The 26,983-nt window shown below is 42.9% G+C and overlaps 1 protein-coding gene across 1 annotated transcript in view; it reads left to right on the top strand.

Annotated features, from left to right (window-relative positions):
- DNAH17 (dynein axonemal heavy chain 17) overlaps positions 1-26,983 on the top strand; it is a 145,529-nt gene that overhangs the window by 89,194 nt on the left and 29,352 nt on the right. Inside the window, exons 58-69 of the mRNA XM_087710100.1 lie at positions 1,776-1,940; positions 4,256-4,351; positions 5,356-5,573; positions 8,525-8,732; positions 11,051-11,166; positions 13,755-13,947; positions 15,311-15,546; positions 17,712-17,834; positions 22,229-22,433; positions 23,241-23,405; positions 23,563-23,703; positions 24,274-24,444. Of these exons, the coding sequence (XP_087566226.1) occupies positions 1,776-1,940; positions 4,256-4,351; positions 5,356-5,573; positions 8,525-8,732; positions 11,051-11,166; positions 13,755-13,947; positions 15,311-15,546; positions 17,712-17,834; positions 22,229-22,433; positions 23,241-23,405; positions 23,563-23,703; positions 24,274-24,444 (2,037 nt within the window). The remainder of the gene's footprint in view (positions 1-1,775; positions 1,941-4,255; positions 4,352-5,355; positions 5,574-8,524; positions 8,733-11,050; positions 11,167-13,754; positions 13,948-15,310; positions 15,547-17,711; positions 17,835-22,228; positions 22,434-23,240; positions 23,406-23,562; positions 23,704-24,273; positions 24,445-26,983) is intronic.

Raw genomic sequence — 26,983 nt, 5'->3', positions numbered from 1 at the left:
TTCCGCTTTAGAGGGATACCCTTCCTGGTTTCTGAATATAAGTCCTGTAAGTGAAATACTGGGGACGCGGTGGCTCAGTGGCTAAGACGCTGAGCTTGTTGATCAGAAAGTTCAACAGTTCAGCGGTTCAAATCTGTAGCACCGCCTAACAGAGTGAGCTCGTTATTTGTCCCAGCTTCTGCCAACTTAGCAGTCTGAAAGCATGTAAAAATGCAAGTAGAAAAATAGGAACCACTTTTGGTGGGAAAGTAAGTGTTCTGTGCGCCTTCAGTGTTTAGTCATGCTGGCCACATGACCACGGAAACGTCTTCACACAGCACTGGCTCTTCGGCTTTGAAACAAAGATGAGCACTGCCCCCTAGAGTCGGGAATGACTAGCACATATGTGTGAGGGGAACCTTTAAGTGAAATACTACCTTGATGGCTGCAGAAATACCCCATAAAACTAAGATTCATATTCTGGATGGACAGATTTCCAAGGGTCGGGCTCCTGGGGTTGCTTTGTTTTTCATTTTCTTTCTTTCCATACAATAAAGAGATGTTCTTGCTGCTGAGTTTGCAGTGGTTTGGGAGAGGGCACTGAGTTTCTCTACTTGTTTTCATCATGTTGTGTTGCCAGACGTGAAGCCAGCCACAAATCCTCTTCAGAATGCCTTTGAATATTTGGCATGGAAATGGTGAGATTATGGCATTCTCATTATTGCCTGAGTTAATTCTGGCTCCAAAGAAATGTAGAAGGGGGGTGGAGTGGGGGAGGTTGCAAATGCCATTTAAGAATGTCCTGTCTCTGGGGTCTTTTTGTTTTATTAAAAGCAATCACATTTTGGCTGGTGAAAAGCTGCTTCACTTTTTCTTCTTGCAACTCTTTCTGAATTTAACCAGTCTCCTAACAAATGTATTAATTGCAAAGAAAACAAGAATTCTAAGCCAATCATGTAGAGTAGGAAGAAATGCTCAAGCTGTCAGAGTTCCGACTGATGCCCTAATAATAATCAGGAGCCTTCAAGCCATTTAGCAAGAAAAATCCAGTTGTTTATTAGGAATGCCATGTCGGCATGAACCCAGTGAAGCCAGCTCTGACTTCACTCAATTCATGCCTTGTCTCTGACACTGTTTCCCCCTCCCCCCCCAAGGTGTGTCACCAGTCATATTCCCCAATTTTGGGGTTGTAGAATTCACTTCCTCCAGCTGTTGCGGGTCTCTGTGGAGGTGGCCTTGACTTCGGCCAACAAGCATGTGTTTTGTTTTGACTGAGGTGCGATTTCTTCAGGGCAGCTGCAAGGTGCGATTTCCCATCCCCCTGCCTATGGCAACTCAGGAGCAGGTCAGGAAAGTTTCGCGAGTTGACACAAGCGTTACCCTATCAGGATGATTTTACTTGGTTTGCTTGGAGGAGGTGATAGATACTTAGACTTCCTGAATAGGTATTAGCACTATTTGGGATAAATATTTCATATTTTACTAGGATGCGCATGGAAGTTATACTAAGATACCACAGACCCTCAGCTTTCAATGTGTAAATTAGGTCTTTTGGTGTGCCAATGGGTCACAATCTACTTCCCACAACCTCCCCTTCTTCCATCTTCCTGATCTATAGCTTTGATTTTATTTATTTATTTTAAGAACAGCTATTCTCTGAAATAAGCCCATGTGGTCAGAATCCATTTCTAAGAGGCTAGAACAAGTAAATGTAAGAAGTCAAACATATTTCATTGGGAGGAGCAGCTGTAAACATACATGTATTTGAGAGTTTGTCTTCATGTGGAACTTTATAGGTGGATGATCTGAAAGCCAAACTTGCTGTTCAGGAGCTGGAGCTTAAGCACAAGAATGAAGATGCTGACAAACTGATTCATGTGGTAGGAGTTGAAACGGAGAAAGTGAGCAGGGAAAAAGCAATTGCTGATGAAGAGGAACTCAAAGTGCAAGTCATTAACTTGGTAGGGGTTTTTTTTTAGTTTGATTTGATTTGGCACTGACAGTTGCTCCCCTTGTAAAAGAGGTAGAAAGAGAAAGCTGCTAATTAAGCAAAGAATGCATATGGAGGCCTATGCAAGAACCAGATGCTGGCCTGAGACACATATTCTATCTGTAAACAATACAATGCAATGCAATGCAATGCAATGCAATACAATACAATACAATACAATACAATACAATACAATACAATACAATACAATACAATACAATACAATACAATACAATACAATACAATAGCAGAGTTGGAAGGGACCTTGGAGGTCTTCTAGTCCAACCCCCTGCCTAAGCAGGAAACTCTGTACCATTTCAGACAAATGGCTATCCAACAATTTCTTAAAGACTTCCAATGTTGGGGCATTCACAAACCTGGAAGGAACTACTCAAAACCTCGTTTCATTTTGTTTTGCTTTAATTCTGTGATGGCGAACCTATAGCAAACATGCCACAGAAGCACATAGAGCCCTCTCTGCGGGCACATGACCCGTTGCCCCAGCTCAGTTTCACCACACATGTGCACATACCTCCTGCTGGCCAGTTAATTTTCTGGTCTCTGCCACATATGTGTAGGGAGCAGGATGCATGCAGGAGATGTGCAGGGATGCACAGAGATGCTTGTGCATGTGTAATGTGTATACGTATGCATGGGGTGCATGCACTTGCATGCGCTTGCACGAGATGGGGTGGGGTGCCCACCCCCCATGGTCTGTTTTTGCTCCCAGGAAGCTACAGGGAAGCCTACTAGGCCCAAAATGAGGCATGGGTGTGTGCACAGCACGGCCCCTCTGTGGCTTGTTTTTACTCCCAGGAGGCTGTAGGGATGGTGCACATGCATGGGGGGAAGGCGGAGCACAGCGAAGGGGTCGTGCATGCGTGCATTCACAGAGGGGGGCCCTGCGGGATGGATTCTGCACACGCATTTCATTATGGCTGTCACGCATGTACATACTTTTTGGCATGCAATGACAAAAAGGTTAGTGATCACTGCTTTAATTCCTGGCATCTTTTTTTTAACTAAGTGTGACCAGTGGTTTATTACACTAGTTTTTGATCATTTAAATCAGTGTTGCTAGTAGAATTTAATTGTCACCTCCATTGGTTGTCTAAGATATTGTTCCTCAACCATGATGAGCTCTCATAATCTCTAACCAACCATTTTAACATTAATTATATGTATAACCCACAATAGTTTTTTAACCAGTTGCCCTTTGCTCCAAGTCCCATTCACTAGTTTTGCTCATTAGAAAACACTGCATTGTAAGAAGAGGTCATGATTTTTAAAGATAAGATTACATACTTTATACAAATATGAGAAATTGATATTATTGATGGATTTGCTACAGTGTACTCTGTTATCTTTATTTATTTGTTTTAAACGTTTACATCACTGCCCATCTTATACCAAACTCTAAGTAGCTCCCAATCAAGAATTAAAATAATAGTAAAAAAGACATAAAAAACCAAATTAAATCAATTAATATTCTAAATATTAAAAAGCAAAAACTTGGCACCAAATTAAGCTAAAAATTGGTGTATTAAAAATACTAAAGAATTTAGCCACAAAGCCACACATTGTTCCCTGCAGATCCGCTCCTTTCGTGTGCTCTTTCTAGTGTGTATTGAAGCACTGAATGGATCTTCAGGGGGGAAAATTGCAGACTAGAAGATTCAGGTGACTCTGAGGGCACATATAAACCTCCAAGTGTCCTCCAACAATTCTCAGAAAGAGGGCTATTGACCAGATGACTGCAAAAAATATAAATCAGTCCATTGTCCTCCATTTAGTCAGAACTGAATAAGCTTCTTGGATGAGAAGTGAAACGTCTTCAAGTAAAACTAGAAGGTCCAACTGCCTTTTGAAAGAAAGCACCTTTGGGACATCCATGACCTGGATGACAAAGAATCTCCATAGACACTGAAAACTGCATTGCACCATATGCCAATCATATATGAGGATGAATCTGCCTCAGCAAGGAGATAGAATGGATAGTCTCCTTCATTATTTTCCCTTTGTGCTTCTCTTTACTTGGCAGTTCATTTGAATTCATTTATTGGGTGTCCTAAATGCAGAACTCTTCTGGAAAATTTCCAGTTACCAAGCTTCGGCAATTGTTCACAGCCGGTGTTCTCAATTACTCTCTTTCTTAGCATTACTTTAGGACGGAAACTTTTTTGTTGATCTAACAAGGGAACCTTGATGGGATCTGAATGTTAAAACTGAACTAAAGAAACACATTTTCCCAAATAAATTGAGAAACATTCATATTTCCTTCCCCAGAACGTATCAGAAAAGCAAAGGGCTTGTGAAACTGATTTGGCTAAGGCTGAACCAGCACTGATTGCTGCTCAGGAAGCTCTCGACACCCTCAATAAGGTAAAAATCCTTTAGGTTTTCAATCATCCATTAAAAAAATGATGTACTCATTTCTAGTGATATACTCTGTTTCAACATGTCATTGATTAAGTAGATGAATATGCTTCTATTTTTATGAAGGAAGATCCCAGAGACAGAAATGTGGTCTGGATAATTGATTCCTCTTACAGGAACCATTTCCAAGCCATCAATTGTAAAAGGGCAGAGTTTCTCAGAGTTTGTTTGAAACTTCAAATCACTTTAGAAATAAATACTTCTCATTCAACAAAATATGAAGTAAAAAAAAAAACAACCAATCCCCACAGCCTGAGATTGTTTTGCATATCAAAAACCCAAGATCCCTTTTAGACTGAGCCCCTACCCTGGAAGGCTTTATCAAGGATTTGGAGCTGCACGGACTATGAAGCCTCTGAAGTACTGCTCCAAAATTCTGTAAATCCAAAATTCCACTAGAAGAGAATATTTGTAGCTTCAGGTTGAATTGTGGGTCCTTGGTGCTCTCTGAAGTTGGTTTACTTGTTGACCAGTGGTGGGATTCAATTTTTTTTTACTACTGGTTTTGTGGGCGTGGCTTGGTAGGCATGGCAGGGGAAGGATACTGTAAAATCTCCATTCCCTCCCCATTCCAGGGGAAGTTTCCTGCAAAATCCCCATTTCCTCTCGATCAGCTGGGACTCGGGAGGCAGAGAATAGATGGGGGTGGGGCCAGTCAGAGGTGGTATTTACTGGTTCTCTGAACTACTCAAAATGTCCGCTACCAATTCTCCAGAACTGGTCAGAACCTGCGGAATACCACCTCTGTTGTAGCCATTTCATTACTCAACTAGGTAACATCCAAGCTCAAAGGCCATACTATAGCATGTAATATTCTGCTGCTCTGCTAACACGAATATATTGTAGTCAATATGGGGTGCTTAATGGGTTATTTTCTTAATCATGGAATTTACTATTTCATTGTTAAAAAAGTTCTTTCTCTTCTCCCTCATCTTTGGCTACCTTTTTAGAACAACCTGACAGAGCTGAAGTCTTTTGGATCTCCTCCAGAAGCAGTGGTTAATGTAACAGCAGCAGTTCTGATTCTAACTGCTCCAGGTGGCAAGATACCAAAAGATAGAAGTTGGAAAGCAGCAAAATCCATGATGGGCAAAGTAGATGCTTTCCTGGATGCCCTGAAGAAATATGACAAAGAACACATTCCCGAATCTTGCTTGAAAGCTTTTAAGTAAGAAGCATCTACACATATATGATCTTACAGTGAAATAAATTGAAATGGCAGGTCATGCATTGGAGGGAGAGAGAGAGGAGAGAAAGAGAGGAGGGGGGAAGAGAGAGAGAGGAGAGAGAGAAAGAGAGGGGTGAGAGAAAGAGAGGAGAGAAAGGGAGGAGAGAGAGGAGAGAGAGAGAAGAGAGAAAGAGAGAGAGGAGAGAGAAAGAGAGGGGGAGAGAAAGAGGGGTGAGAGAAAGAGAGGAGAGAGAGGTGAGAAAGAGAGGAGAGAGAGGAGAGAAAGAGAGGGGTAAGAGAGAGAGAGGAGAGAAAGAGAGGAGAGAGAGGAGAGAAAGAGGAGAGAGAGAGAAGAGAGAAAGAGAGAGAGAGAAAGAGAGAGGAGAGAGAAAGAGAGGGGTGAGAGAGGAGAGAAAGAGAGGAGAGAGAGGAGAGAGAGAGAGAGAGAGAGAGGAAGATTTAAACTTAGAATCTTCTTCTGTGTAGCTCACTGGCACCACCTTCAAAAATAAAAGTGGGGTAAATGCCAATAATTGTGGCTGAGCAGAGGCTCTGAATGCAAAAGGTCCCAGTCTTTCCAAACATGTCGGGGAATTCTTCCCTGAAACTGTGAGAAGTCTGTGTTGATTATTGCTGACACTGCCGAAGTTTGATGGCATTTTGTGTTGCCTTTGACTTGGGGTGAGGCTGTATCTGTCTCTCCAGTGCCCAGAGCAGATTTTCTCCTTCCTGTTTCTGTCTTCTTCCTTCTCATGCCAGGCCCGCAAGGAGTTTAACATTTTCCCCAGTTGTCGTCGCCCTCTGGATGAGTCACAATTCTTAGATTTCTAGATTTAATTTAAGAGCTAATCTGGAACCTTCTTAAAAGGTGACAAATGTAACCAGAATTTGTCCCATTTTCTAAGAAAAATCTGTTCTTGCATCTCTTGCCTTTGGCAGCAATCAACCGATGCAGTAAGTAGAAAAGGACTTTTCTGCTTTTATTTATTTAGATATAGATAGCTGCCCAGTTCATCACAGCGGCTCTGAGCAGCAAACAAAGATTAAACAGAAACCATACGGACATATAATTAAAAACAAAAGCAGGAGCTACAAGTTTTAAAAAAAAATTAATTATATAAGGCTATGTTAACCCACTCAGGCTTTGCTAACTTCACAACCCCCATGCTTGACAAATAACTGGCTTTTGACGATTTCCAGAGAGGTAGCAGGGTCAGGGCCAGCCTAATTTCAGATGTTATAGTGTCTCAGAGGCAGAGGTGGGGTTCAATTTTTTTTTACTGCCGGTTCTGTGGGCGGGGTGGGGCCTGGTGGGTGGGGCTTGGCTTGGTGGGTGTGGCAATGAAAGGACACTGCAAAATCCCCAGTCCCTCCGCACTCCTGGGGAAAGGATACTGTAAAATCTCCATTCCCACCCCACCCCACCAACTTGTTTTCCAGCTCCGTTCTCCTGTGCAGGGCAACAGAAGAAGACCCAGCCGATCAGCTGGGACTCAGGAGGCAGCAAATAGATAGGGGCGGGGCCAGTCAGAAGTGGTATTTGCCGGTTCTCCGAACTACTCAAAATGTACATTACCGGTTCGCCAGAACCAGTCTGAACTGGCTGAATACCACCTCTGCTCAGAGGACAGGGGTCATGATAGAACAGGTACATTTCTGGTTCCTGAAAGATGACAATCTTTAATTGATAGCAGTTGAAGTGTACCCTTCCAGGCAGCTCTCAAAGGAGAATACAGCCCATTGGAGAGACAGTATTTCCAGTTTCCATGATTTGCTGAGAGAGGAAGAAAAAGATGGAAGATCCACTTCAATGTACATTGCCTTTTTGTGCCTTCTGTCTTTATTGGCCATTACCAATAATAAGTGTAATCTTTAGTGGAAGATTCCTCTTGTTCACTTCTTTATATTCCATCTATGATACCATCAAGCATGCCTATAACTAGACATTCTGATAGTCTCAGGACTCCCATCACTTCCAGTACCTAATCCTTGTCCTCACAATTCCTCTTTCCACAATTCCCCTCCAGTAATAAAGTAAATACTGTGTGTGCCAGGCTCCACGCTGTCTAGCAGACGTGTCTTTCATTCACTTACTGTACTTTGAATATAACTGAATTAGATATGGAGGCTATGTATCTAAATGTAATTTCCTAATAAAGAATGTATTCCTTTTTAAAGACAAATACCAGTTATATATAAATCTTATTGTGAATTTAGAAGCAACGGAGCAAAAACTGGAGCAGTATTTCTACTTCAGATCAGAAATAGGGATTTTTTTTCCATAATTTAAACATTTTTTAATGTTTCCATCAACAGATTACATTATTTTATGAGTGTGTGTGTTGTGTGTTGCAAAAGTAGCAAAAAGAATATGAATTATAGCAGTCTTACTGTTGTAGCGCTCATTCTAAGATGACCTGGAACATGTTTGTCTCTTCAACTGCTTTCACTTTGTCCAGTTTGTGATTGATATCAGAGAGTAAACAATTTTCTTCAATTTCATTCTTTGAAAAGTGCTAATAGCCTATATCTCTGTTTCACTTGCTAAAAAAGAAACAGCACAATTCCTAGGATCAGTTCATACACATTTGCAGGGAGATCAGTTGACAAGACCGTGTTATGATGTCAAATGTGCTGTAAAACCTTTGACTTACATATTGTTCCGCAACATTTTGATGTAAATATAAAAGAACAGGGATTTGCACTATAACATCATGTGTGCCATTGTTCATCACAGTTGCTGGGCTCAGAGCAAACATCTTTGTAGTTCTTTGGGGCACTTAGATTATAACTGTGGTCACTCTTTTTCCCTCTTTCTTGTAAATACAGTAACACAGCTTTATCTTTCATTACTGCGTTTGTTCATTTAAGTGATCAGCTGCTTTATAAAACTTGAAGACGTCCTTGTTCCCCCAGTTCCAATATATCCCTTTGTAAACTTTTCTCTGCAGACCATTTCAGAATGATCCAACATTTGATCCTGACTTTATAGTCTCCAAGTCCACAGCTGCGTCTGGTTTATGCTCTTGGTGCTTAAACATTGTTCGTTTCTATGAAGTCTACTGTGATGTGGCACCTAAGCGGCAGGCCTTGGAAGAGGCTAATGCTGAACTGGCAGAGGCACAAGCCAAACTCACAATGATTAAAAACAAGATTGCAGTAAGTAGGCTTCAACTTCATTTGGGTAATGTGCCAGACCCCAGGGCATCTTGTTGAAGTAGATATCAGTGTTCAAATTGGCTGACATTCGCTGCTGGCGCCAAGCAAGAGAATTAATTATTTAGCCAAAGTTACACAATTAAACCAATTGCATGCAAACAACATTCCGTTGTATCTATACAGATCAAGAACCGGTATAAACATGAACTCTTGAGTCACACATTTTCCTGCGCATGAATGGCATGAAATGAAATGAAAACTGTACTGGCCCAGTTCAGATGTGGTGACCTCGTGGCTTTCCAAAATTTGCTAAGCTGTAACAGTAGCTCCAGCCAAGGAGTGGAATGCTGGGAGTTGAAGTTATGCAATATCTGATGGGACACGTTACCCATTCCTGAGCTAAATGAGAAGCATCTCACCCTTCCTTTCCTCCACATAGCCAGAGGAATTAATTTAGACTTTAGATTTTACAGATTTCTGGCTTTTGAGAAGGGCTGTGATTTATAATATGCTCTGATTTTGGGATAAACTATTAAAGCATTTCAGTGTTCAAAGTTGGTTCCAAACAGGCATGGTGGTAGTTGCAGTGTCACAATTAAGGCCTTCTCCCTTTGGGTTTGCATGTGACATCCTATAAGGGCAAGTCTTTGCCACAATCACCATGTTGCCTCTTTGAATAGACAAACACATATCTGTCCTGGCAGATGCCACTGTTGGTTTGTTTAGCCACAGTTTCTGGTTTAAACAAAACAGCAAGCAGGCATTTGCTAAGTCCAATGTATTTTCTCCTCCCTTTTACTTCAGAGGAGAAAAGTGAGCATAGGCTGTGCATGAACTCATACCCACTTGTACACCAGTTTGTGAAGGAGAACCTGGCTCAATCAATAGCTTACCTAGCCCTGGATCTATTTCAATAGAAGATAGTCAGAAGTTAACATGAGTGTAACAGCTTTTTCTACTGCATGTGAGGCTCAGTTAATTTTAACCTTGCTTAATGGCTACTTAGTACATTTCTGCTTGGTTTTATTATTTCATTTCATTTCATTTATTATTTTAAATAATTGGGAAATTTATCCTCTTGTACTTATGTTATTATTCAATATATTGTGCAAATCCAGAAACTAGATTGATTCAGAGCCTAAGTTATATACAGTATATAGTTTGTTCTGAATCCTTCATTATGTGCAACTTGAAGAAGTATTTCATTTACCAGCTTTACATCTCTTATTTAGGACTAAGATACAGGTAGTCCTTGACTTACAACAGTTCGTTTAGTGACCGTTCAAAGTTACAATGGCCCTGAAAAAAGTAACTTATGACCATTTTTCACATTTACGACCGTTGCAGCATCCCCATGATCATGTGATCAAAATTTGAACACTTGGCAACTGGCTCATATTTATGACGGTTGCAGTGTCCCAGGGTCATGGGATGAGCTTTTATGACCTTCTGACAAGCAAAGTCAATGGGGAAGCCAGATTCACGGAACAACTGTGCTACTAATTTAACAATTGTAATGATTCACTTAACAACTGTGGTAAGAAAAGTTGTAAAATGGGGCAACAGTCACTTAACAGATGTCTCACTTAGCAACATAAATTCTGTGGTTCACTTGTGGTCGTTAGTTGAGGATTATCTGTATGAACAGGACTCTCAGCCTCCCTGTTTCTAGCCTAATGTCTTTAACCACTACACCAAATTGATTCATTTTCTAAATTGGATATCTTTTTACAAACCTCCCTGACTTTTCCATTCTTTGCCTTTTCCCCCCCTAATCTATCACCACCCATTAGTGCAGCCTTTTCTCCCTCACCATTTTAGACAACTTTACTTGACGAAATTATTGCAATGATTACTGATAAATTACGCTTCAATCAGAAGGCTATTCAGGGGCATGGTGGTGTGATTATGAAAGCAGAATGACACACAGCACAGCCTCCGCCCCTTTTCCTGTGCACATTGTGTGGTTGCACACACGAACAACGTTTTCATCATTTCGATATACATGTTAGGCCCTGCGACACCTCCAAAATTATTGCGTATTTGTAAGCATTTCCAACAACAAGTAGGGGTATCTTTTTTTAAAAAATCATATGAGTAGTTGTCTGCTTTTCTGTGATGAATTAATATTACTCCCCTGTCAGATCTGGTTACATGATGCAGCACTTACTCATCCTTCAAAACTAGCTTGTGCGTAAAGGCTCAATTTAAATCAATTTCTTTTAGCCAAACTATTGCCTCATTAATATGGGAAGAAATTACATCGGTTTAATTTGTCATTTCCATATATGTAACTTTTCAAACTTTTTGTCTGAAAGGATCTAAATGCCAATTTAGCTAATCTGACTGCCGAATTCGAAAAGGCCACAGCTGCGAAAATCAAGTGCCAGCAAGAAGCTGATGCAACAAATAGAGTAATATCATTGGCTAACAGGTACACTGTCTCTAAATACTTCCTAGGGTGCTCTTTGTTAATGCTGGTTAATTACCATGGTTGGTTTGTGTCAGCATGAGCCTGACCACATGAGGTCCATGATCGATCTTCCTCTTTTTAAAAACTGAAACCCAGAAGTAGGGTGGGAAGGGGAGGGGGCTGCCATTGTCTCTGAAGCAGCAGTTACAGAAAGAGAGTTTCACTGTTTGAACCCCAACCCATTTCTCAATTCAGATTGACTCTTGTAAATGTATATTGTGGACATATGCTCCATCTTAATTTTCTTGGGGATAGGTCTGAATAATATGATTTCTAAAAGTATTTGTTTCATTACATCAAAAAACATGCTGGTATAAGAGATTTGTTTGGGTTTTCCTATATCGTTAACTCTAACGGCTAATAGTTTACATTCAGGGGTGGGCTGCTACGGGTTTGCCTGGGTTTGGGAGAACCTGTAGCTAACATTATGGCCGGTTCAGAAAACATCCAAATCCCACCCCTGGCTGGCCCTGCCCACCCTGCTACTCCAGGAGTCTCCATGCAGCCCATTTTGGAGGTGAGGTAAATGCAGGGCATGCACAGAGGCTCAGGGAGCGGGGGGAAGGGCCTCCTGAAAGTTCCGGAGGGCCTACGGAGCCTGGGGAGGTAGTTTTCACCTTTCCAGAGGTTTGAGGAAAGCCTGGGGAAGACAAAAATGCTGCCCATCCCCGGCATGGTGCAGGAGGGCGACTAGGCCATTCCCACCATGGCTATGCCCACCCAGCAACCGGGTAGAGAACCCGTTCCTGAAATTTTTGAAGCCCGCCCCTGTTTACATTTGTATGTCTTCCAAAATTTCTAAGAGATAGAATCCAATACCTTCACTCTTACAAGCCCTTGGAAGAAGATGCTCTTCGTTTGGTTACACCAGGGGTCAGCAACTCGCAGCTCTGGAACCGCATGTGCCTCTTTCATCCCTCTGCTGTGGCTCCTTGTCGCGAGTCAATAAAAGAAAAAAAGCATGCCATACTATGAGGAGACTCTATGGTGCGGAAACCGGACTTCCGGTCAGCTGCAAAATTGAACAGGGGGCTTCCGGTTAGGACAGCTGTGGCTCTTTGAGTGTTTAAGGTTGCCAACCCCTGGGCTACACCAAACTATAGTATTGTTTGCAATTAATCATGGCTAGCCTAGGAGGATACATGATATTCCTTATTTGAATCCCAAGACTCTAAGCCACATTTCAAGATCAGAAAGAATAGTATAATATGAATCTTAAATATTATAAACCAGACAGTGATTGCTAAAGCTTCAAACCACTTGTGTATTCATATCAAATTGGGGTTTTTTTCATTCTTGTGAATCAGAAAGTATGAGAAATCACTGGGAAGCTTGATTCTCCCAAATCGGCTGGAAGTCCCAGCTGGTATGAAGAAAATTTTTCAGCTTCTCAGCAAGCTATGAACCATTTCCTGAAAATAAAATACTGCATACGAGAGAAAGCATGAATCAAAGATGAGTGGTTTGTTTAGAGGAACTGCAGTTAGCATTTGGAGAAGGCTGTTGGTTCATAAACAAGCAATGTTCTCTGCTTTTATGGGTCCTCTGGAGATGACAGTCTTAACTGATTCTCATCACTCTGCCCCTTGCTAGAAGCCACAAAGTATATCACCAAGGAAAAGAGTTACAGTACACATCTCGCACTAAGGCTTATGGTATGGATCTTCATAAAAGTTGTGACTTAAATATTGCTGAAAGCTGTTGTGGCCCTCAGATCTATCCTACTGTTATATGCTCCCTAATTTCTTTTAATGATGAGAAATCTGAGTGCTTTCAGAACTTACCAGGAAGTGGTAAACTTCAAATGAGAACATTTATTGTTTTGTACATCATATTTCACAGCAGCTGAAAGGAGGAGGGGGAAACATTTTAATTGCCAGATTCTTCTTTCCCAAAGAGCCCAGCAGCTGAGGGCAGCCCCCGCAATGAAGAAAAAAAATATTTGGTCATTTTCCCAAGTTCCTTATTAGTGGTTTTCTCCTTGGTAGTTCCTTGAAGAGGTCATTGTTTTCTGCTTGATGGTCTGTCTGGTGTTAATCCCTGGTTATCTGGGTGTAGGCTAATATAAAGGATATGTTCTGATCTTTTTATTTCCTCCTCAGCCTTTTAATTGTCTCTTTTGAATAAATGTGGTTTATTACAAACCCCAGATTTCCTAGCACTGATGATGTTACCTACTTAGGTAATGAAACACGCAGAGGCTTGGGGAGGGGGAAAACCAGGCCTCCCGGAAGACCTCTGGAGCCCAGAATCTCAAGGAAAGCCTCCAGAGCCTGGGGAGGGTGAAACACCCTTCCCCCCACCGCCGACTAGGTCACACCCACCATGGCCACGCCCACCCAGCAACTGGGCCGAGAACCCGTTGCTGAACTTTTTGAAGCCCAGCCCGGAAGTAAATAGCAAATCTCAGGGAGCACTAAGGACTCTGCAGTTCAGCCCTGAGCTCCATATATTTTCTTCTATTCTATGATTGACTATTCAAGCCAGATTGGGTTAGATCCTCACACATCCTAATCAGATCCTTCTCTCCTTTTGGAATGTTTCCTAAGGCTTGTTGGTGGATTAGCCTCTGAAAACGTGCGTTGGGCTGAATCGGTGGAAAATTTCAGTGAACAGGGAAAGACTCTGTGCGGGGATGTGCTACTGATTACTGCATTTGTTTCCTATGTTGGGTATTTTACCAAAAAGTATAGGACCGAGTTACTGGATAAGTTCTGGACTCCTTACTTAAAGCAGCTGAAGGTAAGTCTATGTGAACCACCTATTCCAGAAGATGAATGTTCTTTCAGTGGATCTGTCTGGCTTCTAATCCTAGTGGCTTTAGGTTACAAGTAGAGTGTCAGGGTTCCAAATGGCATCCAAAATTAAATCAGAGTCCAAGGCTAAGTATTGCTCATAGTTCCAATTTATTAAGAGAGCCATGTTGGCACATCTGGGAAAACCCAAATCTGAAGGCTTCTTGGTTTTCCCACCCAGTTGAAAGTTCAAGATCTTGCCCCCACATCCACAAGTCCATCACATGATCCAATCTTCCACTGCCATGCTGGCAGCTTCCACCAATCCAGTTGTGCTCAGGTTCAGAAGTACAGAAACAAAGGATGACCTTGGCTTCCTAAAAAGAATTTGTTTAGGCTACACAGTAAGTAACTCTGTACAATCCCCCCTCCCATTTTTCCCACAGTAAAAAAAAGGCATAGTAGAATAATAGAAAGTGTGGCAGGCCAAAGATCCAAAAGAAAACTGCAGGCCTGACAGGTTCTTCAGGTTATGCCCAGCTTTAGACTATAAACCTCTAACTCTCTGACCATTTCTTGACTTCTTGGCCAAGAAAGGAAACACCATCCTTTGCTTTTATTTTCCAGGGCACTTTGTAACAACCCATTAAAACAATTGAGCCTCAGAGTGATCTTTTCAGAAGTAATACCGTAGGACAGAACTGATGAAGAACCTTGGGGAATGAAGGGAACTTTGCTTCATACCTTAAAAATACGAACATTAATATCAGTAGCAGCCAAACCTTCCTAGAGAGAGTCACACGCAAGATGCCCTTGCTGGAAGGCCTACTCCCATTGCTTCTCTTCAGATGATAGATGGGAAGGGTGAAAAATACGGAAGCATCATATCCCCCTCAAGTGTTTTGCCAAGATGTATGCATGGCGTCAAAATAATAGTTTGTCAATGAAGGGTGCAGCAGGTCCAAGAGATGATAGATCTTGAGGACAAGATGTTATTCCTGCAGGCTATTCCTGCTAAAAATCTATAGTTCTTTCTACTCATTGTGTCATTTGTCTAAATTAGTGAGGAGCTCCTGGCCTGTGAGTCTCCTTATCCAATGTGCAGGGTTTTCTCATTTGAGCCCTGAAGCTTCCTTGATGCTGCTTTCTCTCTGCCCATCTGCCCTTTAGACAACTGCTGCTTTAGAGTGCTTCCTTGAACCAACACCTGATTTTCCAGTAACAAGTGAGATAGTCTCAGATAAGCAAAGAGATCGTGAAGTTCTGTTTTATGTTCACGGTGGCTTGTCAAAATCTGAGAAATTTGCAGCTGAACGCAAGCAGTGCCTTTTCTATCCTAACAGTCCATTCTTATCTTAACATTATGATAGGTACCAATTCCTATTACCTCTGGCCTGGATCCTTTGTCCCTGTTAACAGACGATGCAGATATAGCAACCTGGAACAACCAGGGGCTCCCCAGCGACCGAATGTCAACAGAAAATGCAACCATTCTGTGCAACACAGAACGTTGGCCCCTCATTGTAGACGCGCAGCTTCAAGGGATCAAATGGATCAAGAACAAACATGGACGAGATCTGAAGGCCATCCGGCTTGGACAGAAAAGGTGAACGAGTGTTAATCTGTTCGGTTTGGGCTTTATTCTAAAAGAATGGCCTTATAGGCTCAAAAACAAGAATTGCTCAGAGACCAGGGATGGGCTTCAAAAATTTTAGCAACGGGCTCTCTGCCTGGTTGCTGGGTGGGCGTGGCCATGGTGGGCCTCCTGCACCACGGCAGATAGGGGGCATTTTCTCCTTCGAGCCTCCAGCAGGGCAAAAATAGCTTCCCTTGGGCTCCAGAGGTCCTCCGGAGGCCGGAAACAGACCTGTTTCCAGCCTTCCAGAGACCCATTGTTTGCCCTCCCCAAGCCTCCATGTGGGCCCTGTACTTACCTGGCATTCCAAATGGGCTGTGTGGGGACTCCTGGGAGGGGAGGGGAGGGGCAGGGTGGCCGGGGCCAGCCAGGGGTAGTATTTGTGGGTTTTCCAAACTGGGCAGATTCCCGAACCCGTGCGAACCTGCAGCAGCCCACCCTGTCTGAGACACACCTTCATTTTGCTTGCATCTCTGGGAGTATTATAATTAGCCCCTTTGCGTTCTTTGCATTCAATCAATCTTCCTTGCATCACCCCTCAAAGCCCACACTATCAGATTTCCTCACTTGCAATGCCCACACTTAGGGAATGGCTGGGAACAGGCTCCTTGAGATGACTGGAGCCTTGATCAGTAGCCAGGAGTTTAGGTGGGAAACACACACGCATCTTTCAATGACATAGCAACATTTCCAGGATCATTTACAGGCAGGTAATTCACACCCAATGACACTTTATCCACAAACTATTCTTCATTAATCTCCTAGCTTTATTATTCGACACCAAGACCTTTCACTCCCCCATGCTTCCCCAACTCCGTCAGAAAAGCTAATCAAGAAACAGGTGAGAAGAAGATGGTTGCCATCCAGATGGTTGCATCTACACACAAAATGTCCTCTCTCCAGCCCTCCTCCTTATAGCAATTGTGGTCACAGTCACTCACCAGGTTGGGCTACATAGCTTTTACCCTGCGATGTGTAAACTGCCACATGGTAGCCAGTTTCTGGTTGGTCTCGTTTCAGACTGTGTCACTCACAGGTTTTACGCATCCAAAGACACACTCCTTAGACAGCTTTGTTGTTGTGTTTGCCTTCTTCCTTGTTTGATGTTTTTCTTAGGCCATAATAACCTATGTGCCCGTCCATTTAATTCAGGTAGATTTCATAAATTTTACAACTTCTTCTGCCCAAATTCCACAGATTTTAATAGGAGTTCTGGGCTTATTTATTTATTTAAATTTATATAATTGCCCATCTAATTTACGTGAGACTGGGTGACTCACAGGAAAAACAGTGACAAATTCATGCAAATAAAATGATTAAAATACTTAACCGAATAGACAAACTCAAGCAAGTGCCAATCTACAACTCAGTATTTAATGGGCTATTTCATCTAATGGGGTAGTTAATTAGTGTGAGGACTCCATTACCGCTTTTCTATCTTGCAATGCATGTCTGTCACTCTCTATTCACTTGAATTTTCACTGAATCTTTTCTTGTCCTGTGTCCGTGATGGCAAACCTATGGCATGTGTGCCAAGGCCAGCCCAGGCCAGCTCCACCATGCATGTACCTCCTGCTGGCCATTTGGTCTTCGGGTCTCTGCCGCACATGTGTGGGGGGCAGAGGGCATGCGTGGGATGCACATGTGTAGGGAGCAGGGCACATGTGGGGGGGGCACTCACATTGCATTTTGGGGGTTCATGTGTGTGCGCGCCTCATGCCCAGTTTTGAGCCTCCTGCACCAACCTGAAAGCCAAAAATGGGTGGGGGCCAAGGCACATGCGTGGGGTGTTTGCAGGATGGGGTGCAGGGGGAGGGATGCATGTGCAGGCGGTGGAGCACATGCACAAAGGCAGGGAGCATGCGCAGAGGGTGCCCTCATGGCATTTTGGTGTTTTGCACGCACACGCAAGCGCTTTGACCACTCGGCACCAAAAACATTAGCCCTCACAGTCCTATGTGCTCTGGCATCTGCTTCAGTGGCCCTGATAGAGCTCCCTTTCCCCGCATGCCTCTCCATTGCAATTGATTATGAAAACACATTAGACTTCTTTTTCAGTAGAGTAGGGTTTTTGTGTGTGTGTGTTCTCAAGAGACTGTGTGACACACGCTAAAGATTTATTATCAATTGTCCAGCTACCTAGATATCATTGAAAAAGCTGTTTCCGAGGGAGATACGCTGCTTATTGAAAATATTGGAGAGACAATAGAGCCTGTGCTGGACCCCCTGCTAGGTCGAAACACAATTAAGAAAGGAAGGTAAGTGCATTTGCAGCTGCAACAGCCCTTGGTTGTATCTTTGTAGCCTGACCTTTGCAGTCCAGTTTGCACTGGAAGTTGATGCATTTGGTGTGTATGCCTTCATTGTCCCAAGAGCGGGAATTTGATTCAAACAAAGATTAGTGAAGCATATTTTATGGTTACAGCAACAGAAGACTTATTTACAGTAAATACATTTTTTTCACTTCTATTCAATTGTGCTGATTCACAGAGACTGTCTGGATAATTCCCTCCAGTTTTCTTGGCAAGATTTTTCAGGTGTGGCTTGCTGTTTCCTCTTTCCTAAGGCTACGAAAGTGATGACCTTCCAGGGCCATTCAGTTGTCTTTGTCCCTAAGGAGAACCTAGAAGTTATACTGTCCTAGTTTCTAACGTAGTGCCTTAATCATTACACCAAACTGATAAAGCCAACACGTAGATAAAAGCATCCTAGGAAGAAAGTATCTGTTCTGGGCATGTGCACTTTTGGGAAGAAAGGCAGAAGCAGATGACCTCAGATTAGCAATCTCTTAAAGCAAAGAGCAGGCAAGATAATCAAGAAAGAAGGCGCACAATGAAAATCCTTCACTTTACACTCACACTAGGCAACTCTCTTTTGATCAGTAGACCACAAGGTGCTGAAGCGTCAGCACCGTCACATTATCTTCAACCATTTGGTAAAGAAGAGGAGAGCAGATCTCTGTTACTTTGTTGAGGGAAGAGGAACAGACATGTTTGTTCATTTTTTTCATTAACAGTATTCTAAAATGAAAAAAAATATTGTTTATACAGAACTGCACGTATGCATTTGCTTTAGGGGTAGGTTACTGCCGGCATTACTGGTGCGCGCGTGTGTATTTGCACATAAACAAAACTGTGCATGCGCAAAAAGTTTTAAAATAAAAAAAATTAAATTTGTGCAATGAAAATTGTTCTGCCCATGCGAAGAACCGAAAATCAAGATGGCACCGCCGTAGGAGAACTGGTTCGGGGGCGTGGCAGGGCTGGGTCACTGCTGGTTCCAGCGACCCAGGCCACCAAACCACTACAGGTTTGGCCAAACCGGTCTGAATCGGTAGGAACCCACCACTGACTTTCCTGTCTTTCCCAAATGAAGTGAGGAAGCTGTCCTCTATTTTTTTTTTGGGAAGCCTAGAGATTGCTTGGTTCAGAAATGGAGAGATAGGTGAGAAAGGAACACAAGGAAACAAATGCTGATACACAAAATAAACTCTTGAGAATGAAACAATTGTGAGTGACTGGCTGGTGACCAGAGAGGCCACCTCACCTAACCTTTAGGATAATGAATGATAAAGTATGACAGAAAACCCTGATTTACTGACTACCTCCAACAGTGGTTTTGTAACCAATCTCTCCCTCCCTCCCTCCCTCCCTCTCACTCTCCATCTTTCCCCCCTCCCTCCCCCTACTCTCTCTCTCTTCTCTGTCTCTGTCTCTCCCTCTCATCCTAGGCTAGATATACTTATCTTTAAACCTTCTGAGTTTTCACTGAGCTCTAACACCATCAGAGGGCTATAACAGAGGTGGTATTCAGCAGGTTCTGACCAGTTCTAGAGAACTGGTAAATTTTGAGTAGTTCGGAGAACCAGTAAATACCACCTCTGACTGGCCTCGCCCCCTTCTATTCTCTGACTTGTGAGTCCCAGCTGATCGGGAGGAAATGGGTAGTAATATTACCCTGAAGTGGGGAGGGAATGGAGATTTTACAGTGTCCTTCCCCTGCATGCCCAACAAGCCATGCCCACCAAGCCACACCACACCCACCAAGCCATACCCACAGAACCGGTAGTAAAAAAAAAAATGAATCCCACTACTGGGCTATAGCTGTTTAACACCTCTGCAATTTTAATTTATTTATTCTTCATATTACAATAATGTGTAAACTGCACGATCTGTCCAAATTAGTTCCCAAATTAGCTCATTGTTTTCAAGTCTGGTGGATGATGGTATGCCATTGCTTATCTGTCAGGTGCCCCTGCCATTTGAATTAGGGCTTCTTCCCCCATTCAGGATCAGGAGGGAGCACCATACACCCTTTTGCCTTAAGCAGCGAAGTGTCTCTGGTTATCCACGAGTGGATTTAGGACAGCAGTAAGAATTTCAGAAATGGCAGGCTCATGCCCTTTTCCTTTAAACTGATTCAGAATTGCAAGATTTGGCCTGCTGGCTTTTGTCCGCATCTACCTTTGTAAACACAAAGTTTACCTCTGCTGTAACCAAGACTGATAATGTTGGGGCAGGTTTCACTCCATTCAGAGGCGTCCCAAGAGGAGAAGAAAATTATTGTCCTGCCAGCCATCACAAAGCAACAAGCTGCAAAGCAACTTTAAGTGCACTTTAGGTCTGTCTTCACCCAAAGCATTTTAACTGAAATTCACTAAATCTCTTCCCAGCACTAGAGATTTGTATGGAATCCTGGAATGCTATTTAAGGATAGAAAAAACATAATTGCTTCCACTTCGTACCTGTTTCAAATTACACATTTTGAATCAATAAATGCTCCAGAATGTTGATAATTCAAGTTGTTATGATGAAAATCAAAGAGAGAGAAAAAAACCCAATGACAGCAAATATTCTTAAGTTGTGCTCTTTGTGCTCATGTCTCTGAATCTATCCAAAAGGATATTGAAATCTGTCACTCTTGTGTGGGTTGACAACACAAATCTAACTCCGCTTTAAACTATTTTTACTAGTTTTCATTTCAATGACCAACCTCCAACATCACAATGTCCCTCATTAACATTGACCTTACCTAATTAATCTCTTTTTTTTCAAGATGTGTTGCATAAGATGAGCGGATATGGAAAGGGGCTGCTCTATTACAATTTAATGCTGTGAATCTGCTTTGCATGCTGAAATTACCTAGTTTCACCTGCAGCATCTCCAGAAGAGGACGCAGAAAGATTCATTTGTGAAACTGGGGCAAAACTTAAACCAGACTTAAAGCCTTTATTTGCATCTATCTATAATAAATTATTTTGCCCTGGCCTCATGATAATCGCTTTCATCTCATTCTTAGATCGTAAGGCCACCTTAGGTGATCCTGAGCTGTGCCAATTTGAATAGTGTTTCCCCTTTAATCTAATACACTTTACTAACTGTTCTGCTGGAAGTGCAATTAGTAAACAGCCTGAATCTATTGGCCATTTGACAAGGCACAGCCCTTCCCTTGGGCCTCCAAGTGCTTGTCTTGGGCTGCCCTCCTTTTTAACTTCAGATAGAAAGAACTGGTGGCGGCAGCTATCATCAAGTTACCCTGCAGTTCCTTAGAAGCCATAGAAAAACAGACTGGGGGTCAGGGGGGAGCTGCACTACAAAGGAAAAAAAGGGTGTCGGTCTCAAGTCTGATCAACCTAAACTTCTTGCTTTGCCACAGTTTGTCCAGCCCGCTGATCAGCTGTTCAGCAATCTGGATTGCTGCCATTGGGTTTTGCAAATGCCCGTTCTGCTTTACCATGGAACTTCCCCGGTTCTGATAGACGTTTTGGCCAGTGGTGAAATTCATTTTTTTTTACTACCGTTTCTGTGGGAATGGCTCGGTGGGCGTGGTGTGATGGGCATGGCTTGGTGGGTGTGGCAGGGGATGGATACTGAAAAATCTCCATTCCCGCCCCACTCCAGGGGAAGGATACTGAAAAATCCTCATTCCCACCCTCCTCTGGGGCCAGCCAGAGGTGGCATTTGTCAGTTCTCCAAACTATTCAAAAATTCCGCTACCAGTTCTCCAGAACCTGTCAGAACCTGCTGGATTTCACCCCTGGTCTTGGTGTAATGATAATCTTGGAAGAGCTGCTCATAATCAAGTCAGCCACCAGTCAACATCTGCCATCACCCCAAGCCCCAAGACTGCATCGCTGCTCTGACTGGCATATGATTGGCCAATGGTTGGTCATATCCAAAAAGGAGGATGGTGCAGTAAAGCCAGAGAGCTTTACCCATAGCTTTGTACCTGAGCGGCTGGAATCAAGATACCACCATTTGGCAACAAGCCAAAAAAAACAAGCGGTTGGTGCAGGATAAAGATTGACAGTGTAGAAAGACAGCGACTGTAGAAAACTACAGCTTTCTGCCAATTGAAGCATGGGTCAATAGCACTACTCAGCGTTTGGCAACGGCTCCCAGTCTACATAGACAATCTTAAACTAAATGAATTGATGATCTGACCTGATAAGCAGTTCCCTGCATATTGAACCATCTGTTCTAGACAAAAAGGATTGATTTTCTATCACCGAGTCTAAGCTAAAATGAAAAAAAAAAGCAAAATGATGGTGGGACAGAGATAGTAGCTATGTCCATCAATAGTGAATACAAGCAAAAGTGAGTTACATTAGTTTATGCAATATTTTTACATATTTCCAAACTCTTATTCCCAGATACATTAAAATAGGAGACAAGGAAGTAGAGTACCACCCCGACTTTCGCCTGATTCTGCACACCAAGTACTTCAATCCCCACTACAAGCCAGAGATGCAGGCTCAGTGCACGTTGATCAACTTCTTGGTTACCAGGGATGGCTTGGAAGACCAGCTTTTAGCTGCTGTGGTTGCTAAGGAAAGACCTGACTTAGAGGAACTGAAGGTATTATCATTACTAGTTGTGGGCTTCTGAGTTATGGACTATGCAGTAGTCATCTTAGTAATGCCAAAGGAAACCAAGTTGTCTTAAGACAGCCTTCCTGATATGATAGTCTTCAGATGTATTGACACTTATTAAACCTCAGCTAGCATTGACAAAAATTATGAAAGCTGATATCCAGCCTATTTGGCAAATTGAAAAAAGCAGAGAATCTAAAACAAGTGTTCAGATTTGTCTTCTTCCTTAATATGTTTGTTTATTATGTCCCAGGACTGCAACAACCCAAGTGTTTTATAAAGGGGAATAGCACTGGTGTGTAGCTTTCACAATAGATAAATGTGTATTTAAAATGTAGTCAGTGGTGGGATGCTACCGGTTTAACAACCGGTTCAGTGATCGGGTGCTTTACACACATGCTCAGTTGAGAAAACTTACCTTTCGCATTACTGTTGGGGAGAAAAACAGCGGAGGCGCAGAAATTCACTGTGCTGCGCGACTCCGCTGAGAAGATATAAGTGAGTTAAGCGCAGGGCGGGTGGGTGGACTCACTTCATCATCGGAGCGAACCGGTCCACTCCCAACTGATGGTCGAAACTACCAGTTCGCCCGAACCCATCCGAACCAGTAGAATCCACCCCTGAGGTTAATGGGAAAATCCAAGAATTCATATCCCATTTTTACACAGTAACCTCATCTAAGATAGGAACCTGCAGCTCCATGTTGCAAATGGTCTCGCTTTGGTGTAAGAAGAAAAGAGATTTGCTGATAAATAACAAAAGCTCTCCCCCCCCCTCTCTGTTTCTGGTATAGGCTACTCTCACAAAACAACAGAATGAATTCAAGATCATCCTGAAAGAACTAGAGGATTCCTTGCTAGCTAGACTCTCTGCTGCATCAGGAAACTTCTTAGGAGATACAGCCTTGGTAGAAAATCTGGAGACCACAAAGCGCACAGCTAATGAAATAGAACAAAAAGTAAGCTAGCTGGCTCAACTTCACTATGCAACACTATGCACTCAGCAACAGCGCTGACAAATATACATGTGATTTACCAATCCAGCAACATAGATATCACACGTCGTGGTCTATTTTTTTATTCTTTAAAAATGGTGGGTTTTTTGTATTTCTTTAGGTGACAGAGGCTAAAGTTACTGAAATACAAATCAATGAAGCCAGAGAGAACTACAGGCCAGCTGCAGAAAGGGCATCCCTGTTGTATTTTATATTAAATGACCTAAACAAAATCAACCCCATCTATCAATTCTCCCTGAAGGTAACTAATAGTAGAACATGCTGTTTGGATAGTCATTGGTTCTATTTTTGTACAAAAAATAGCTCCCTCTGTCAGAGGTTCTGACCAGTTCAGAGTGGAAATTTGGAGTAGTTCGGAGAACCGGTAAATATCACCTCTGACTGGCCCCATCCCCATCTATTCTCTGCCTCCCGAGTCCCAGCTGATCAGGAGGAAATGGGGATTTTGCAGTATCCTCCCTGCCACGCCCACCAAGCCACGCCTAAGCCATGCCCACAGTAGTAAAAAAAAAATTGAATCCCACCACTGTCTCTTTCCTTATGGAGATACGCTCAGCTTTTTTTGCAGAAACCTTACAGCTGCCCATTGGGACTTTTTTCTATGATGAGGAAGAATGACTAAGATCCAAGCAGGAAGAAAACTCCTCAGATGCAGTGAGGGAAAAAACATTTTCCAGAGAGTCAAACCTTGGGCCTTATGTTTTGCTAATGCCCAAATATTCTGTTCCAGAATACAAAGCAAGGCATCTGCCTGAAACCCCACATGGTTTGGCATTTTGACTTCTTCTCCTTGTTCTTCTTTTCTGTTCAGGCTTTCAACGTGGTGTTTGAGAAAGCTATTCAGCGCACAGCTCCAGCAGAAGATGTCAAACACAGGGTGATCAACCTTACAGATGAAATCACCTATTCAGTTTTCATGTACACGGCTCGGGGACTTTTTGAGAGAGACAAACTTATTTTTCTAGCTCAGGTTGCCTTCCAGGTAAAGTGAATGGATGATGATCATAACAAAAAGTATTTTACTCTTGCCTGATAAAAAGGATATAAGAATGTAGAAACGTCGCCATTATATTGAAAATATCACTGGTTATTGGTTAACCGTATAACATGAGAAACTAAGCTGACACATTATTTACTTGCCATGGCTTGTTCAGTAGAATGTGTTCACACAGCATGCTAAGCCATCAACCACAATGGCTGGATTTACACTGCCCCTTAACCACAGTCAAGCCACAGGACAGTGTGATGAGATGTAGGAAACAAACCCCAGAATATTTTGCAAATGAGAATAAAGGTCCCCAAGAGGCCAAGGATCACCCTGTAATAGAGAATGCAGAAGCAGACCAGTCTTATTGCAAAATAAGTTGGGAAACCAATTTCTCAAGAAAATTCATGTAGGAAAAAATGCTCATAAATGAAGCAACTGGAATTGGAAGGCAGTTAGCCATGAAAGGTTAAAGGAGAAGGCAGGGTGGAAATAACTCTAAGCAATAAAGAATACTTATGCGGCAAGCGTTCTCTAGATTTGAGGACAGCTTCTATTAATTCCCAGCCAATTACCCTATGGATCATTTTGGCTATAGATTTTCAGTGCTGCAATTAAGAAAAGCTAATTAAGTATTGTACTCTAGGGAAGTAAGGTCAACATTGGCATGGCTACTACCACCAAGGTGGCCTCTTTCCTGAAAGCTCAAGCAGATATTTGTGCTATAAATTATCTTCAGTAGTCTGAATGCATTCATTTCTATAGAATCACACTACAGGTAGCCTTCAACTTATGACCACAATTGAGCCCAAAATTTATGTCACTAAGCAAGGCAGTTGTTAAGTGAATCTTTCCCCATTTTATGACTGTCAACTTGCGAAGCATTCCTGACCTGCTCTTGAGTTGCCATAGTCAGGGGGGTGGGGAATCGAGCCTCGCCAGCTGCATCAAGGAACTTGCACTACAGTTAAAACAAAGCACATTCTAGCTGGCAAACGTCAAGGCCATCTCCATGGAGATCCACGGTGGCCAGAGGGAGTGACTTCTATAACCCGTGAAATTGCCTCGTTGGGGTATGTGACTGATGACACACCTTGGGAGGAAGGGTAAACAGAGTCAGAGCCAAGGCGTGAATTAAGTGAGGTCAGAGTTCGCTTCATTTGGTCCGTGCTGACATGACGCTCCTAATAAATAACTGGATTTCTTTTGAAGCTTGGCTTGAAGCTCATGATTTAATTAGGGCATTGATCGGAATCCTGACAATGATCTTTCTTGCCACAGTTGTTAAGTGAAGACAACTTGTACAAAGATCTGCATTTGCTCCCCTTTCTCAGAATTTCCAAGCTAGCCCCCTCTGGTTTAAATTATGCCCTTTTATGTAGGCTCACCACAGGGGTGGGTTTCAGCTGGTCAGACCGGTACGGGCATATCGGTTGGTGAAATTTAGCGTGCTTTAGCGTATCCATTCTTCCGGAGGCCCCGACAAGCCCACATGGCGTGCGCTGCCCTCTTCTCTTTGATAGCCTCCTCATTGCCAATGAAGGTGGTGGGGAATCCTTGCAGATGGTTCCACGCAGGGCTTTTCCAACAGCTGAACTCTCCTCCTGTTCCTTCTTTGCCTGTTTGAAAAAGCCACGCGGGGCACGCTGCCTTGATTTTGACAGCTGCCTCGTTTCGAATTGGGGGGGGAGAAATTCATGTTTTTCCTCCCTCTGCATGGATCCCCCCCCCAAATTGGAAACAAGGCCACTGTCAAAGACAAGGGAACGTGCCCCACATGACTTCTTCAAACAGGTGAAGAAGAACAGGAGGGGAGTTTCACGTGGGGCTTTTCCAACAGCCGAACTCCCCTCCTGTTCCTTCTTCACCTCTTTACACAGAGATGAGGCCCGGGGCTCGCTTCCCTGTCTCCTTCCTCCGACAGCTGCGGGCAGCAGGGAAAATGAGGGTTCTTTGCCAGCCTCCCAGCTGGCAAAACAGAAATTTTCACCAACTGGAAGGCATCTGTGTGTGAGGGGGGGGGGGCAAAAGAAAGAGAGAAAGAGAAGCGTAAGAGAGAAAGAACGGAAAGAAGGGAGAGAGAGAGAGAGAGAAAGAGAGAGACAAAGATAGAAAGAGAAAGAAGGAAAGAAAGTTGGAGAGAGAGAAACAAGAAAGAAGGAAGAAGAAAGGAAAGAAAGAAAAAGAAAGAACTTACAATCACCATTGAGCCCAAAATTTTGGTTGTTTAACTGTTTAACTGTTTAACTGTTTATTAAATTTATAGGCCGCCCAATCCCGGAGGACTCCGGGCGGCTTACAGAAACAGAAATTAAGAGAAATTAAAAACAGATAAAACACGACAAATTTAAAAAGACACAACATGCACCCAATCTAAGCGGGGCTGGATCTCAATCCAGATGTCAACAGCCCCAGGCCTGCTGGAATAGCCAGGTCTTAATAGCTTTTCGGAAGGCCATGAGAGTGGTTAGGGTCCAGATCTCTGGGGATAGCTCATTCCAGAGCGGCAACAGAGAAGGCCCTACTCCGAGGCGTC

Source organism: Thamnophis sirtalis, unplaced genomic scaffold, assembly GCF_051295495.1.
Source record: "Thamnophis sirtalis isolate CommonGarterSnake01/CBP01778 unplaced genomic scaffold, rThaSir2_p1.2 scaffold_3, whole genome shotgun sequence".
Taxonomy (NCBI): Eukaryota; Metazoa; Chordata; class Lepidosauria; order Squamata; family Natricidae; genus Thamnophis; species Thamnophis sirtalis.
This window is presented reverse-complemented; position numbering and strand designations above follow the sequence as displayed.